Below are 17,599 nucleotides of genomic sequence, written 5' to 3'. Positions count from 1 at the left end.
TGCCTCAGCACCCTCCCAGGGAAGAGCTTCTGCCTAAGAGCTCATCTCAGTCTCCCCTCGGGCAGGTTAAACTCATTCATTTAAGCTTTTCAGCTTAAAGCCATCAGCTACATGTGGGGGGTTTTAGGGTATTCTGTGCGTAATTATTAAACATGGTGCAAATATCGGGACCAGCGATGATTGATTCATGTCCTCAGAAAGGCACGGAATGTTGTATTCCCTTTCTGTGGAGCTGGAGTCCCAAAGAGATGGGGATTTCTATTTTTCTTCCCAAGAATGCAGTGACCCTTTGCAGTGTACCAGCAGGCTGGGGGAGCAACCCCCAGGGAGACAAAAGCACCAGAAGTAGATATCTCCCGCTTTGTTTTGAAAAACAAATGCAGATGAAGGTTGTTGTGGCTCTGGAGAGGTGTATAAATAATTTCGATGGCTTCTGTCTGTATAGAGCCTGGTAGTAACCCTTTGATCCCTACAGCCCTTTTCATCCGGTGTGTTCCTGTGTCAGAGTTATTGCCTTTCTCCCGGTTTCTGTGGCCTTCCTCTCCGGTCCTGGGAGGGATCAGCACCAGATTTGGTTCTTAGTGGTGCTGTTGGATTGCTTCAGAGGAGGGGCCAAACTGGTCACATTTACCTTCTGGAGCAGACTGGAGGAGTGCATCAGCTTTCTTCTACACAGCTTTGTGTTTGGTTTGTGTTCACATGTAAGATTCCCTTCCAGATCTGTGAATTACTCCAGGCATCTCTTCCGAGTGACATTGGAACTGCCTGTTTGCAGTTGGCTTGTCTTAGGGAGAGAGAAAAGGAGAGTAATGTCCCCTCAGTTGAGTTTGTTGCTATTTCCAAATGAGTTCTAGGAGTGTACAAGCTCCATGTGGTTTCCCACTTCCACGTAGTTATCCTTAGCTCAGCGTGTCGCTGGGGGAAGCAAAGCTGTTTCATCTCTGCGGATGCGGACGTGTTCACTCCTGTGTCTCGTGGTGTGTTTTGATCTCTGTTTTCTCTCCAGCCCTGCTCTTTTAGGTAACTCTGCTGGGTTTTTGCAGCCCTGGCCCCGAAGGCAGCTGCTCTCTGGTTTACCCTTTGCCTTTCAGCTTGACACACTGCTCAGCACCCACTCTGCGTGCAGCATGTCTTCCTTGCCAGCCCTATCCTCAGCAGGCATTTCCGTAGCGTGGGAGTGGAGTGTAATGTCCCTCTGGTCTCAGAAGTGTGAAAAAGCTCTTTCCTCCAGGAATTCAACAACGGATCTTCCATCCGCTCGCTGCTGTGCTGTCCCCTTCGCTTAGCCCAAAACATTGGTGTAGGCTTTAACGTAATTTATTCATCTGGCAACACCCCCTGGCCCGCTTGCTTTTCTGTCTCATGGAACCCCAGGCTGGTTTGGGTTGGAAGGGACCTTAAAGCCCATCCAGCTCCAGCCCCTGCCCTGGGCAGGGACCCCTTCCACTGGAGCAGGGTGCTCCAAGCCCCTGTGTCCAACCTGGCCTTGAGCACTGCCAGGGATGGGGCAGCCACAGCTTCTCTGGGCACCCTGGGCCAGCGCCTCAGCACCCTCACAGGGAAGAGCTTCTGCCTCAGAGCTCATCTCAGTCTCCCCTCGGGCAGGTTCAAGCCATTCCCCTTGGCCTGTCCCTACAGGCCCTTGTCCCAAGCCCCTCTCCAGGTTCCCTGCAGCCCCTTTAGGCACTGGAGCTGCTCTCAGGTCTCCCCTTCAGGAGCCTTCTCTTGTCCAGGCTGCCCCAGCCCAGCTCTCTCAGCCTGGCTCCAGAGCAGAGCTGCTCCAGCCCTCGCAGCATCTCCATGACCTCCTCTGGACATTTAATGGTGCTGTTCCATTTTAACCTCTCAGCAAGGTGTGCACTACAGATGGTGGGAGACCCGGTGGGGCTACCTCTGGAGGGTCTTCTGGTTAATCCCTATTTATAGTGGTTTTCATTGTACGTAACGATGCAGGAGTTTGTAATTTTAAGCTGTATCAGGCACAAAATGGTGAAGTATACTTTAGTTTCGACTTGAACTGAAATCTTTGTGGTTAAATAGAGTTTGCAGTGCCTGCTTTTAAATCCGTGCTTAGAAAAGGAGGTAGGAAGTGTGCAGGTGTGTCAGACATGAGTCTGGTTTGGGGTTTTGGGTTGGACAGTGGCAGGAAGAGCACACATGTGCAGCCGCTTCCTGCATGTCTGGCATCCCCAAGTGCTGTGTTTCTCAGATGAAGAAGTTCTGTCCACTTCAGCTGTTGCACCTCTAATAATCCTTTCACAAGGGAGTCATTATAAATCTGCTAATGAATCAGGTAGCCCCTCAACCAGCTTCAGAGCAGCTCTCAGCCTGTTCATGACATGGTGTTATTTCAATCAATGTGTAGCTATTCAGGCACCTCTTAACTCTTCCCTTCATGGTCTCATTATAAGAAGGATGAATGGGAAACATGAAGTCATCAGAAATCAACGCATCTGGTCTGGGAACACAGATGTTGAAATGCCTTACTTACAGAGACCCAGGCATCACGCAGCTGAGCAGCATTTGGGTCCTTGACCTGTGTGTTTCTGTAAGCTTAGCCCATTTGCGTTACTTTTTAGTTTGGGCTGTGTTTTTTCGGGCATTTGAACCTTCTTTATAAGGTATTTGCCTTTATATTGCTGGTGTGCACACTTAAACCTCAGCTCTAGTGTAAATCTGTTTGGGTATTCCAGAATTTAAGGACACCCCCCCCCCCCCGACCAGAACCAGAAATGGCTTCACAGGTTTCTTCCAACGTCAAGTGCTGAAGGAATTCTGGTTGTTTTGAAGTGTTCTCAGTGATAGCAGCTTCCAGTGTCTGAAGGGGGCTACAGGGGTGCCAGAGAGGGACTCTTCATCAGGGGCTGTAGTGGTAGGACAAGGGGTGATGGGTTCAGACTGAAACAGGGGAAGTTCAGGTCGGATCTAAGGCAGAAGCTCTTCCCTGTGAGGGTGCTGAGGTGCTGGCACAGGGTGCCCAGAGAAGCTGTGGCTGCCCCATCCCTGGCAGTGCTCAAGGCCAGGTTGGACACAGGGGCTTGGAGCAAGCTGCTCCAGTGGAAGGGGTCCCTGCCCGTGGCAGGGGGTGGGACTGAATGGTCTTAAGGTCCTTTCTAACCCAAGCCAGGCTGGGATTCTACGATACCAGACTTGGTGTGAACTGTGGGGAAGTGCCTGGTGTGCCTGAGGGATGTGTTTGCTGCTCGCTGCAGGTGCCGTCCTCCTGGATTAAACTCTGTGTTCCTTATGGAAGATAAGAGCCCTTTGCACCAAGAACATCTCCAGCATGGTTTGCTCCTTCCAGCTGCGGAATTTCTTCTTCCTTCGGGCTGTAACTTGCTCTGGGTGGCCCTGCCTTGGCAGGCGTTTGGACTAGAGGCTCTCCAAGGGATTAGAACCTCAATGATTCTGTGATCATGACCCTTGCCGCCAGCTGGCCGAGGGGCCTGTGGAACACTCTGAGGAATACCTCGTGCTCCAGGTTGCTGGAAGCTGAGCCTGTGTCTCTGTCAGTGGTGTGGGTCTGTGCCGTGCTCCACGGGCTGGGAGAAGGCGGCCTGGTCCTTGCTTTGCTGCTGCACTTCTGTCATAATATTGACTTGCAAACATAGAGCTTTTGGGCCAGTTGCTATGGTTACCTCTCAGCTCCCTGCATCTCGCAGTAGAGAGGAATAACAGGCAATACATTTTGAGCCTTAATGAAATGCACAGCAGTGTGTTCAACTTTGAAACCCAACGTGAATATCACTAAGCAACATCCATTCGTGATGTGCCATAATTACTGCTGCTGGCTCCCGAGAATTGGAATGCTGGAGCACCAGCCTGTCTCTGCTGCATCAAACACGTTTCTCTGCCAGGAGCTTCACAGTGTCTCAGACGTGTGATGTTTCATAGTCCCTTCACAATTTCAAAGAACTAAGTTTGACCTCTTTAAATTATTCACACCTTCAGACCAGCAACATCTCCAAAACCTCCAAAATCTCCTTTTGTGTGTTTCACCCGTTTCCATCTCATTCACTCCCAGAAATTGATTTTAAAGCCCTCTGATTCTTCTGCCCTAGTTCCTAAATGTGAATCCAAATCTCTTCCTCCAGCCTGCTGCCTGTGTTTCTGGAAGCACATTCCCTCAGAGCAGTGGAGCAGTGTTAGTGTTGGATTCAAACGTAGTCGGTGCTTGCAGCTGTTTGCTCCAGTAACTGCATTGGAAGGAGCCAGTGCCTCAAGCCTTTTGAGGTGTAGTTTTGTGCTAAGAGGCCTTAGTTAGTGTCTGTCTCGAGCAATGCATCAGTTTGAGAAGTAAACTAAACCCAGACACTGTTTATGCATTCACAGTCCAGACTTCAAGTCAAGTGATTGATTGCATCAAGCCGGTGCAGTTGCCGCTGTTGAATCGGTGGTGGTGTTCTTGCAGATCTCTGTGCCCGGGTTCTCTGCTCATCAAACTGATCTCCTGTATTCTCTTACTATTTTCCATCTACAGCACCAGAGTTACCAGCCCTAGAGAGGAAGAACTGGTTGATCTACCTGCTGTATGTCCGCAGGGACTACGATGAGTGCAAGGTAGGAGCTGCTCGTAGGACTTTGCATTAGGAAGTATTTTACTGATGTTATGAGCAATAGTTTTCATACCACTTATCAAAGCACCCTCTTTCCTGACTTGTTTTGCAATAAAGGGACCAAGAGAAAATGCAAACTGATGATAACACAGTTCCATAGTGCAGATCTCTTGATGGTACTACAGAGATACTATGAAAAACACTCCGATTGAGTAAAACATCACTGCCAAGCCTAAAAAGAGAAATCTTGGTTACCTTTGAACAAAATTCTTTCATTTGTACATTGTATGTTGTACCTTTTGATTCCTCCTGGGTTGGTGGGTGGCGGGGAAGTGGTTGTTCAGGATTATAATGACAAGTGGAGTAAGGAAATGGCAAATCTGGTATTAAGCCATGTGTTTTCCTGCTAAAATGAACAGGAGCTGTTGAAGCTGATTGCCAGTGGGCAGGCGGGGGGCACGAAGAGCTGGCTTTCTGCTTCTGTCACGGGCAAAGAGGAGCTGAAAAGACTTTTTGCTTCTGAAACACCATGGTTGGTCAGGACTTGTCTCTGCTGGAGAACTCCTGGGGGCAGCTGGAATAAACTCATTTAGCTCTTACTTAATGGAGCTGGAGGGTTGTATCATCAGCAGTCTCAGTTTAAATAGATACAAACAAAAGCTGGGCCAGCAGTCCAAATGGAAAATTGTTTCTCTTTTCTGTTCATCTGACTGCGTTTGTTTGGTCTCTGTGTACAGTCACTGTTTCTGTGATGTGATGTGGAATCACAGAGAAGATGTATGGCTCAGGGAAACAGAACAACCAAGTGGATGATATAATGGCAACCCTGACTTCTCCATGTCCTCATCAGTCACGGCAGCAAGCAAAATAGTGGGGGGGAAATTGGGAGAAGTCAGCTTGTACTTGGCAGGCCAGCTTTGCAGTAGCTGTCAAAATAAAAGGCAGCAAAGCCTTCACGCAGGGCTCACAAGGCAGGGTCTTTGCAATAAATGTGGACAAGTTTGGCCATACAGACCATAGCAGGTTGAATGATCTTCCATCCTTTCACCAGATGTGATGGATGGATGCTCAGAGACCTGGATTTGACAAAGATGGGAACCTCAGCATGCTGGGATGCTTCATCAGTCAGTAGGGGTCAATAGGTATGTCCAGAAGGCAATTCAGGTGTTAGGTGGGCTGAGCTGCTCTATGGTAGTCTCTGCCTTGCTCCACTGGTGTTACATGGGATTCTGGATCTAAGATGATGCCCTGGATGCTTGCACATGTTAAGTACAGATGTAAGTCCAGAGGAGGCCGTGGAGATGCTGCGAGGGCTGGAGCAGCTCTGCTCTGGAGCCAGGCTGAGAGAGCTGGGCTGGGGCAGCCTGGAGAAGAAAAGGCTCCTGAAGGGGAGAACTGAGAGCAGCTCCAGTGCCTAAAGGGGCTGCAGGAAACCTGGAGAGGGTCTTGGGACAAGGGCCTGTAAGGACAGGCCAAGGGGAATGGCTTGAACCTGCCCGAGGGGAGACTGAGCTGAGCTCTTAGGCAGAAGCTCTTCCCTGTGAGGGTGCTGAGGCGCTGGCACAGGGTGCCCAGGGGAGCTGTGGCTGCCCCATCCCTGGCAGTGCTCAAGGCCAGGTTTGACACAGGGGCTTGGAGCAAGCTGCTCCAGTGGAAGGGGTCCCTGCCTGTGGCAGGGGTTGAAACAGGGTGAGCTTTGAGGTCCCTTCCAACACAAACCAGTCTGGCATTCCGTTATTCCCAAACATGCTATTTGGGGATAACAGATTCAGAACTAAGAAGGTTATTGATAGTATCCCGAGTGGCTTGAATTGCTGTTATCTCCTTGATTTCAGCATAGTTTGGGCATTCGTTAGAGTCCATTAATTTTCTTTTAAGATTCAGCTAAGAAACCAATAACCCGTGATGTTATTCATTTGGCTCTGAATTTTTCTAGACCCTCTTTCCCACTCGGGGCATTGAAACGCTTTCTCTCTAACACTGTTTTAAACACTCCCCTGTTTTTCAATGATGTAAAAGGCCAAGAAAAAGCCGTTTATTAACAACATTACTTCCTTAAAGTGAAGGCATTAAATTGGTTTTACTCCTTATAGTGCCACTCCCGCATCCATTTTGGTGTCACTAAGCTCTTGACAAATGTTGCTGCGCTCCTTACAGCGAGAGATGACTGATGCTGGGTGGTTGATTTGCCTCTCCTTGTACCCAGTGCATGTAAAGCTGCAGCATCCTCTGTGACTCCCCCCCAGGCCTGGGGGGGAGAGCAGAGACAGGCCCTGAGCATCACTCAGCTCTCTACTCCCACCTCAGTTCCAGCTCTGCTCTCTTCTGCTGTGTGCAGGGAAGCAGTTATTAAAATTACCAGATGCTTTACAATCCCTCGTGCTGGTTGGTCTCCTGCCAGTGTCTGAATTCTGTCGGCTAAATAAATCTGGGAGGAAGAGCTGGGATTACACATCATATTTCTCAGCTCAGGGCCTTTTGCTCTGGGATATTTTAGGGTTTATAGAATTAGGCAGATCTCTGCAAAAGATAGCTCTCTATTGCCCTCTCTTGCTCTGAGAAACTGTGTTTATGTAGGTGGAGCAATAGAGAGTATCCATATTCAGGAGATGCTTGGTTATGTCTGAGCTGAATGTCCTGTAATAATGGACTTTGTAAGGAGTATTATAAAGATATCTTAGCAGATACAGCTCCTACCTTGATGTACTTTATAAAGGGTATAATGTAGATCTGTTAACAGATATGGATGAGCAGTTTCAGCTTGTTCTTCCTTCTCCTTCCTCTCTTTAGTTTTCTTTTCACAAAGTGCAGATTGTCAGTAATAACCCTTCTTGTTTTCATTCCACTTTCCTTCTGTGTGCTGTATTTGAGGTTCAGTTTTCCTCCTTGTTATCAGGTCCTTCCCTTGTATTTGGCTTGGAGGCAGGGGATGCTGGTGCTGATCATACAGAAGACAGGAGTGCTAGATGAGCACCACCTTATTCCTAGTCCAGAAGTCTTTCTTTTCCCCCTTTGTCTCTTTCACTTTGAGCAGCAGAGGAGACTTGAAGCAGAAATGATGCTCTCAGTTCATAGTCAGAGCCCTCATCTTCCCAAAGGTCACTCTTTCCACCAGTTTTAGAGTTTCAGATCATGTGTGACTATGGAATAATGCCAAACTGTGCCCACCCCAAGCCTGTCACTGCAGGAATGCAGCCAGCAAGAACTGACAATTTCATTAATTTACTTTTTCCCCCCTTCCTTTTCCCTTATACTCCTCATTTGTTCATTTGACTTCCATTGACACAGCTGCAGTTGCTCCAATTCAATTTATTTCTTCACAAATGGCTGGAAGCAGATACCCTTATCAGCAGAGGATGCTTCCAGAGATTCCTTGGGGCACTTTCCCATGTAATATCTAATTAATTTTGTCCTAGGAAATGCCGCAAGGGCTGCAGTATTCCTGGCACAGTGCTCTTCACATGCAGCGATGAGCTTGCACTCCTCTGTGCACTCCTGTAGTTGTCCCAGCCACAGCCCAGTGCTGTTGTTATAGGCAAGGTTGTGTTTCTGTAACTGTCCCTAGCTTTCTTAGAATGATGCGAGCTTGCAACCTATATAGCAGCTAAATATAGTATCTTACAGCAGCTAGCTACAAATTCTGCATGAATACTGACTTTCCCAAGCATTTAAATGCATTTTGTAGTTCTCCTGTCCTGTGTGATACCACTGTCACCATCCCATAAGGAAGAACTGTGTCCATCAGCAGGTTGTGTGTTTAAATTCAAGTTACTTTAACGCATTCTGCAGTAAGCACAGGTACAGCACAGCTATATGTAGCCCTTCCACAAGATTCTCCAAATCAAGGTTGCAGAAGGCATTTGGCCAGCCAGAATTCAGGTTTTGTGCACAGAGATTACCTTTATTGAACTATTTGAAGGCTTTATGGTCTGCTGGAAGCTGATGCTGCAGTTTAATGACGGGGGGAAGAGTGGAGCAGGTAGAGGGCTTTTCAGTGGGGAAGACTGTGTTTGAGTTGTACTCTCTGTGCTTTGTGTTTGAGTTGTACCCTCTGTGCTTTGTCATTCCAGGCTCTCATCAAAGAGCAGCTCCAGGAGTCTCATGGGCTGTGTGAATATGCAGTCTACGTTCAAGGTACGTTGCAGGACGCCTCTGGAAGTCTGAATTTTACTCAAGCAAGTTCTGATTTAAGACACAGCAACAATAAGAAGGGACAGGTGACAGAAATGTACAAAATTAGCATGTAAAAAAGATTTGGCCTAGTTTTGAAGTTTGGGGTTTGCACAATGGGCAGATGAGATTTTCTGTGTTCACTGTATCGATGCGTTTCTCATCATTTCGTCCTTGGACTATGGGCTCTTGGCCTTTATTGTGTTGGACGGGGTGTTTGACTGTATTACAGAAGCATGTTTTCTGTTAGAGCTACCTGCCTTGGGTGATTGTTGTCTTATTGTTTGCTTAAAGGATGGCATTCCTCCTTCTGTCCTCTGCCCCCTAAAAACTGTGCCCCGAAACTTGGCGTTGCAATTCAAAGTGCTGTGGTGGGGGCTGCAGAGATTTGTTGGCCAAGGCCATACTGCAGCCCATAGAAGTTGGGGTTTAGAGCTGCCTTTATTCTGAAACCCAGCCTTTTTTCCAGACACACACAAGTCCTTTGATTGTGTTTTGTTCTGCCCTCAAACAAAGCATCTGCCTGAGGTTGCTGCAGGAGGGGGAAGACCGAATGAGTGTTGTTATATCCATACTCCCCCTTTTTCCCCTGCTGTCGGGGAAGCACAGTTTTCCTGCACGCAACAGTCTAATTTGCCTGGTATGTGTTGTCTTTACAGCTTTGATATTTCGCTTGGAGGGGAAGATTCAAGAATCTCTTGAACTTTTCCAGACCTGTTCCATTCTGAACCCCCGAAGCACAGACAACCTCAAGCAGGTGGCACGATCGCTGTGAGTGCTGGTTTGTTGTTTCTCTTTGATGAGCCACCCAGGACTCTCCATGTTTGTTTTTTGCCCTGTCATCAGGTGAAATCCCAGGCTGCTTAATTCCAAACATGCTGACTCCTTATTAGCACTCGAATTGGTTTCCAGAAGCATGGGCTACCCTTAGAAGCAGAATCTCTTGTTGTCTGCCTGGCTGCTATTGTACTTTCTTTTTCTTTGTGCTTTAGGCAAGAGGAGTAACATGCTGATTTCTAGGTCCAGACCTAAGGGAGCTGACCTGACCTGTGTGAACTTGCCCTGCAGACCCCTTTCTGTCTCTGAATGTCTGGTTTAGAATCACAGAATCCCAGACTGGTTTGTGTTGGAAGGGAGCTTAAAGCTCATCCAGTTCCAACCCCCTGCCACAGGCAGGGACACCTTCCACTAGACCAGGTTGCTCTAAGCTCCGGCCAACTTGGCCTTGAACAAGTTCTGGTGTCCTCAGCATAAAAGGGGCATGGAATGATTGGAACAACTCCGGAGGAGGCCACGAGGATGCTCAGGGGCTGGAGCACCTCCTGTATGGAGCCAGGCTGAGAACATTGGGGCTGTTCAGCCTGGAGAAGAGAAGGCTGCGTGGAGACCTCAGAGCAGCTTCCAGTGTCTGAAGGTGGGCTATAAGGATGCTGGGGAGGACTCTTCATTAGGGACTGTAGCGATAGGACAAGGGGTAACGGATTCAAACTGAAACAGGGTAAGTTTATATATTATTAGATATAAAGAGAAGTTCTTTCCTGTTAGGGTGGTGAGGCACTGGAATGGGTTGCCCAAGGAAGCTGTGGCTGCCCCATCCCTGGCAGTGTTCAAGGCCAGGCTGGACAGAGCCTTGGGTGAAATGGTTTAGCGTGAGGTGTCCCTGCCCATGGCAGGGGGTTGGAACCGGATGATCTTAAGGTCCTTTCCAACCCTAACTGTTCTATGATTCTATTCTATGATTCTATTCTGTGATTCTATGAACACTGCCAGGGATGGGGCAGCCACAGCTTCTCTGGGCACCCTGTGCCAGCACCTCAGCACCCTCACAGGGAAGAGCTTCTGCCTAAGAGCTCATCTCAGTCTCCCCTCTGGCAGGTTAAAGCCATTCCCCTTGGCCTGTCCCTGGAGGCCCTTGCAAAAAGTCCCACTCCGGGTTTCCTGTAGCCCCTTTAGGTATTAGATCACTCTTTTTCCTTTGAGACAAAGGCAGACTTCAGAGCCTGTGAATTCATTCATTGCATCTCCAGTAATGCCAGGCTGTGCCTCAGCATCTCTCAGGATTGATGGCCTAGCCCCAAAAGGGAGCACTGCTGGGATTGTGATATTGCTGAGATTGTAAACTTCTCAGGGCTTCTCATGCAGGTCTCTGGAGAGCCAGCAAATATCATCATTTCTCACTGGCAGAGGTGATAGTGGTTGCATAGTAGGGTTTCAAGGCAATTAAAAATAAAACCTGAAATGCTTTTGCAGGTTTCTTTTGGGGAAGCACAAGGCAGCCATTGAAGTGTACAACGAAGCAGCTAAACTCGATGAAAAGGACTGGGTAAGTATTTCAGTGAGGTGCAGGCTATTGGAGTGCACAGATGTTTCTGTGGCTTTATGAAGACATCTGCAAATGTGTTGCAAGCAGAGATGAGCTCAGCCTGAGCAGATGAGGAGCTGCAGGGCTGTGAGGCATCGCCTCTTAGCACAGGCTCCCCAAGCATGGCTGAGCCACTGCAGCGCCTGCTTGGGATCACAGGAGCAAGGCTTCCTTTCTGCCTGCGAATCCCACACCTTGTCTGGGCACACAGAGAACCGAGCAACATGTTTGGGCTTTGCGGAGTGTCAGCGCTCACATAGCCATGTTTATACATGAAGGAAAGGATGGGATGAGCTTCCTGTTTGGAAACCCTCAGGTAGCATTAAAACTTGGTTAAGTAACTGGGAAAGCTTTGTAATGCAAAACACCATTGAAAAGGTTGTCCTCAAACTAGCTGAGAGGGTTACTTGTTACCTACCAAGCGTTGCCTGTTTTGGCAGAATGTGGGCTGATGCTAAGGAGCGGTATGCAAATTCAGCCTCCTAAATAGGAAGACAAAAAAGGAAGGAAGAGCATTGCAAAGGGGAATGCGTGACAGTGGGTAAGAGGAGAGAGGACATGGCTTGCAGTTAGTTGTGGGCAGCCTTCTGAAGGGGCCTGGTTTGCTTGTGGCAGTGTTGTTTCCAAGATAAGACTTGCTACATGTGATCTCATTCCTGAAGACATCAGGCACTCACTGACTTTAGCAGCGCTTCTGGTGCTCTGAAAATTCAGGCCTGATAAGAGGGTGTGTTTGGTATTACTCAGCTTATCCTGTGCCTGTCAACTCAAACCTTTTATACTGTGGGTCTTCTTTCAAGTCTGCGTTCCCCTCACTGACCAAACTACCTGCAGTATGTGCTTGACATCCTATAACCCTGCTTACAGCCACAGCAGGCAGACTTTGGTGGGTATTTAGATCAGTTATTTCCCATTCCTGGTTCAGCACTGGAAGGAGAGCCAGCCTGTGCCCTTCCTCGTGCCATCTCGTCGTGCAAGCTGCAGTAACCAGGAGTTACTGATTCATTACTGTTCTACACAGCTGGAGAGGAAAATACCAGTCTAAGAGGGTTAATGGGGAAATAAGAGAGTTTCCTTTTAAAGGTCAAGGCTGTCTAAACTGATGAAACAGTGAAAGGCTCACTGGAAGGGAAAGGAGGAACTCTAGTGGACCTCGCTTTCAGCTTCCCAAGATGGGCCAGGTAGGGAAGGTGGCAAGTAGCTTGTCTGTTAAACTGATGAATTAGAGGCGTGACTGTTCCCTGCAGTGTCATCAGAGTGTTTAGGATCCCTAGGTGACCTTCCTACTCTATTCCTAAATGGTTTAAGATGCCAGAAGGGTTATCAGCCCTTCCAATGCTCGACTCATAGTTTGGAAAACTAGGTATGTCTCCCAGTTTTTGCTCAGCTGGGTGTAGCAATGAGTGTATCCCAGTGACTGTACAGCTGCACTGAGAGCCACCCATAAGAGCAACTTACTGAGCTTCAGAGACCTCGCTGGGAGCTGAATCACATCTCAGTGAAGAAACCAGTCTTTGCTCCTTGTTCTCTGAAGAACTGTCATCATTTCGGTGTTGATCACCTCAGTGGCCTGGACTCATTTGTATGCAATCACCATTAAGCTCTCTAACTTCCTGAAGTAACTTGAATTTACAGGTTTACTTGATCTACACTGCAAGAAGGGTGTGGCCAGGCACAGGGCTCATCCCCATGGCTGTTATCACTGGCAGATTTTGTAGCTTGTGTTTCATAGAATCCCAGCCTGGTTTGTGTTGGAAGGGACCTCAAAGCTCACCCAGTCCCAACCCCTGCCCTGGGCAGGGACCCCTTCTACTGGAGCAGCTTGCTCCAAGCCCCTGTGTCCAACCTGGCCTTGAGCACTGCCAGGGATGGGGCAGCCACAGCTTCTCTGGGCACCCTGGGCCAGCGCCTCAGCACCCTCCCAGGGAAGAGCTTCTGCCTAAGAGCTCAGCTCAGTCTCCCCTCGGGCAGGTTCAAGCCATTCCCCTTGGCCTGTCCCTACAGGCCCTTGTCCCAAGCCCCTCTCCAGGTTTCCTGCAGCCCCTTTAGGCACTGGAGCTGCTCTCAGGTCTCCCCTTCAGGAGCCTTCTCTTCTCCAGGCTGCCCCAGCCCAGCTCTCTCAGCCTGGCTCCAGAGCAGAGCTGCTCCAGCCCTTGCAGCATCTCTGTGGCCTCCTCTGGCCTCGCTCCAGCAGCTCCACGTCCCTCTTGTGCTGCTGCCCCAGAGCTGGATCAGGGCTGCAGGGGGGGTCTCCCCAGAGCACAGCAGAGGGGCAGGATCCCCTCCCTGAGCTGCTGCTCACGCTCTGGGGGTGCAGCGCAGCACACGGGGGCGGTTCTGGGCTCAAGCGCACACTGAAGCTGGGTCATGGGGCGCTTTTTGTAATGCTCATTTGGTTTTGTTTTCATACAGGAGATCAGCCACAACCTGGGTGTCTGCTACATGTACCTGAAGCACTTCAACAAGGTAAAGATAATGCTCGTTGTATCGCCCTGATGAATGGGAAGCAGTTTCCCAGGAATTTCGCCTTGTTTGGTATTTGGAAGTGGATCATTTGCAGTGATAGGTATCAAGGAAGTTTTTTGCTTCAGTGTTTGTTTCTGGGAGCAAAGGTTTGGGAGCTGCCTGTGGTTTCATTTACATGTTGAATTACTTTGAGCCAGCTGCAGGTCAGTGAGGTTGGGTGGTTGTGGAATGGAGGCAGCCTTGTTGCACGTCGGGAGGCTTGTCCTGAACCAGGATTTTTTTCAGGGAGCATTTCTGGTTTTAAAGGGAGTTTTTGAGAAACCTGAAAGAGCCACCTCAAACTGGACAGAAAACCAGCTGTGCTCCAACAAGAGCACCTTCTGTTCTGGAGCCTTTCAAAGTCAGAGCCATGAACACTGCTGGTTTTGTGAGGAGCAGCAACCCTTAGAGTGTGCCAGTTCTGTCTTCTTGAGGAAAGAAGCAGCGTGGTAAAGACCCAAACCGTTTCCCCTGCATACAGATGCAGCTTGTGCAGAGAGTTTCCGCAGAAAGCTTGCTGTCCCTTGTGCCTGCAGGATTCAGAGAGAAGAGTCATGGAGTTGCTTTGCTGGAGGCAGCAGACTCTTTTCATCCTCCATGGAGAGGATTTGCTCCTGTGTCCGAAGCTCCTCTTGCACCTAGCCTGGAGCAAGTCACCTAAGAGTATAGCTGCAGTGTGGCAGCACTAACTGTGTTAGCTTTGGAGCTCATCAAAAGCTTGGAAGCTTGAAAGGGAGTTTTCTTTCCCAGGTCTGAGCATGCCATTCCCAGTTCCTCATTTAACCCTCCCCTAGGTGCTGGTGATGAGCACTGAGCTGTCTCTGACCCTCTGGGGTTACTTTGTAAGGGAAAAAGCAGCATTTAGAAACCTTTAGTTCCCAATTTGGCCCTGTTGCTCCCTGCTGCTCTTTCTGGTGGAGTGCTGTGGCCCTTGCAGCAAACCCCTGCTGTGTTCTGTGTTTGAGGCAGACAAGCAAGGAGCTCTGGAGTGCAGGTTCATACTTGGGATATGTTGCCTGCACTGACAGCTTCCAAACTTCCAAACTGCTGACACCTTGTCTGAGATGAACTGGTCACCATGGGCAGGAGTACTTCCATGAGGACATCTAAAATATGATGAAGCCTTCAGGGACGACTCTTCAGTAGGGGCTGGTAACAAATACCCTGTATTGCAGAATTCCGTTATTGTGACAGCATTTCTCTCTCTAATATATCGTGGGCTCAGAGACAGCAGGATGCTGGCCCAAGGAGGCAAGAAGATGATACGCTTCCAAGTGTCTGCTGTTGGAGGGGATCAGTGTGTGCCTGACAAGAGCTGATTCCCTCCTCTTGTTTACTTGGCAATCCACACTCATTGCTGGAATAAGCATTTTAGCAGAGAATAAACTGTAACATACCTGTTAACCTCACAAATCTGGAGCTTCCCTCAAGCCAAACATGTTCAAATACAGGAACAGGCCCGTGCTCCTCTCCTCCCTGGGAGGTCACTGCCTCTTGGCTTGGCTCGAAGCACGCTGCATTGCCTTCTGCTGTCCCTGCAAGTGTGTGGCTCCTGGTACAGGACTTGTTTCAACAGTTAGCTGGCTGGGCTCTCCGAGCTCAGGGGGTGGTGGCTGTTCTCTTTCACTGGCTGCTGGGGGTTGCTCCTGAGCTGTTGCTTCCCTGAGGTCTCTGTAATCACTTTTTCCTTGTTCTTATTCTCTGTGGTTGTGTGTTTAGGCACGGGACCAGCTAAACAATGCCCTGGAGCTCAGCAGACATGATCTGACTTACATGATGCTGGGGAAAATTCACCTATTGGAAGGGGAGATGGAGAAAGCCATTGAAGTCTATAAGAAAGCCGTAGAGTAAGAATATATCCTTTTTTCTATCTGCCCGTGTCCCATCCTATGCCAGGAGGAACTTGATTGATGTCCCAGGTCTGAATTGAGGACATGATTAAAAAGGCAATGGTAATTATGGATTACCATTGATGGTACAGTGGATCCTTTGTGCAAAGCTGGCACTTTCAAGCTCTTCAGCTGTCTCTGCTCTCAGCTGTAGTCCTGCTTCTGCTGACAGTGTGTCAGGAAAAAGGTAGACATTGGAAGGGCTGCTAAAGAAAAAGTGGAAAACCAAATGGACCGAGATACCTGGGAGCAAACCTATCCAAAACTGACATTATCTGGTAAAAAGATGGAACCTGGGTGTCTCTCTAACCCTGATTCTGTCAGAAATCAGCTGCTGGGTTTTACATGCTGTTTTCACTTGGAGTGATCTGTGTTGGAGAGCGGGTGAGTAGGCAAACACACGATGGGGTGGTGGACAGGGAGCTTCTCCCACCCCCTCGCTGTTTCTCAGTACTGATCTATCTTGGGTTAGGGCATTCCTGAGCATCTGATTTACCAGTGCTTTTAAGATGTAGTTCTGTAATGGAGGCAAACACTAAAGAAAAGCAGGAGCATGTCAGAAGCCACTGGAGGATCTACATTCTGTACAGGCTCCTTCCAGGCTGCTGCTTTACACAGCTGCTTTTGTACATCTGACCCAATGTCAGATGTATTGTACGCAATACATCTGGCAGTGTACTGGGTTGGGAAAACATTGTTCTAATCCAGTGTTCATTACGTGAATAATCCTTGCTAAGCATCTTACCAGGTTGATGTCTCTTATCTTAGTGCTCCTCTGCCCTCCCTTCTTCCTCACTCCTCTGTTTTTCTGAGGGTTTTTGTGTTCTCATCTGCCTGCTGTTACCAGCTCCAGGACAGACTGTTGTTGCTCTGTGGTTACCCACCAACAGGCACGGGCAGCTTTGTTCTGCTTGGGGTGTAAAGGTGCCAGTGTAAGTGTGTATATTACATTTCGTAAGTCTTGATAACAGGGAGCTGAAAACTTCCTTCTGTTAAGGTGAGGGTGGCCACAAATACAGTGGCTCTTTCTGCTTTTTCTTTATTGTGTTCTTTTCATCCTATTCATGTCTTCAAAAGCTACTGGGAATGGGGATGCTTTTAAAAGCGTTCACAGCATTGCTGTGTGAACTCTCACAGCGAAGGATGGGGAGCTGCACACAGTAACTGAAAGCCCTTGGGACATTTTGTCAAGCTTCTCTATGCTGAATGGACTGGTGTGTATGGTCAGGGTTACATTAACAAGTAGTGCCTCTCTGAGCACTCTGGTCCACAGCTGGTCTGTGAAACCAGGTTTGTAATAATTTGATAGGGTGAATTAAAAGTCTGATGTTGAGTGTGTGTAGGATCCATCAGAAATGCTGCAGATTGCGTGTCCTACATGGCCCAGGAGGCTTAGGGTGGTTTTACAGCTTGGTTTATGGGAGACTATGGAAAATCCCATTTTCTATTTCCAGGTCACTGATGAAGGCTCACACTGAAGCTTAACAAAACCACATTATCTTCTTATGCGTCCAGTTCTATTTCACAGAACTCTGTCGCCTTCCCATTTGTAAAGAGGTTTTGAAAGCTTAGGTGTCCTATCCCTCAGATGAAGCCCCCACGATGGCAATTGTTCTAATGTTTGTATTTAATAATAACAGTTAATTTCCTGGAGTGATATAATGTCTATATCACTCTCTATGATGCTATAATGTAGTGTCACAGCTCCGTAGTCTGGTTTTACCTTGTTCTAGCAGTGCTAGTAAGCAACCGGCTCTGGCTTTTGTATTGCAGGTTTTCCCCGGAGAATGCAGACCTCCTTACAACACTGGGGCTGCTGTACTTGCAGGTACTGAAGCTGTTTCGAGGAACTTCATTACTGTCAAAACGATCCAGGGTTTTTTTTCTCCACCTGCCCATGAGTTGCACGCGTTTCTCTGAAGCCTGCGCTCAACACGACAGAGCTTGCCTTTCTCTATCTTTTTCCCTTTTGCCACTAAAAGCAAGTTGATTTCCTGGACCTGAGCCAGGGTGGGAATTCTGTTTGGCAACCAGCCTAATTCTGTTATAAATCCTCCAAGTATAACAGAACATGACTAGTCATTACCTTGTTTCAGGAGCAGGAGTCTAACGAGTTA

The 17,599-nt window shown here is 48.5% G+C and overlaps 1 protein-coding gene across 1 annotated transcript in view; it reads left to right on the top strand.

Moving 5' to 3' along the window:
* Positions 1-17,599, top strand: part of BBS4 (Bardet-Biedl syndrome 4) — a 42,310-nt gene that overhangs the window by 14,986 nt on the left and 9,725 nt on the right. The window contains exons 3-9 of the mRNA XM_065688943.1: positions 4,481-4,560; positions 8,627-8,690; positions 9,386-9,497; positions 10,977-11,049; positions 13,501-13,554; positions 15,313-15,440; positions 17,256-17,310. Of these exons, the coding sequence (XP_065545015.1) occupies positions 4,481-4,560; positions 8,627-8,690; positions 9,386-9,497; positions 10,977-11,049; positions 13,501-13,554; positions 15,313-15,440; positions 17,256-17,310 (566 nt within the window). The remainder of the gene's footprint in view (positions 1-4,480; positions 4,561-8,626; positions 8,691-9,385; positions 9,498-10,976; positions 11,050-13,500; positions 13,555-15,312; positions 15,441-17,255; positions 17,311-17,599) is intronic.

The sequence above is a fragment of the Lathamus discolor genome, chromosome 8 (genome assembly GCF_037157495.1).
Source record: "Lathamus discolor isolate bLatDis1 chromosome 8, bLatDis1.hap1, whole genome shotgun sequence".
Lineage (NCBI taxonomy): Eukaryota > Metazoa > Chordata > Aves > Psittaciformes > Psittacidae > Lathamus > Lathamus discolor.
The sequence above is the reverse complement of the archived record's forward strand: the minus strand, read 5'-3'. Positions and strand labels throughout refer to the sequence as shown.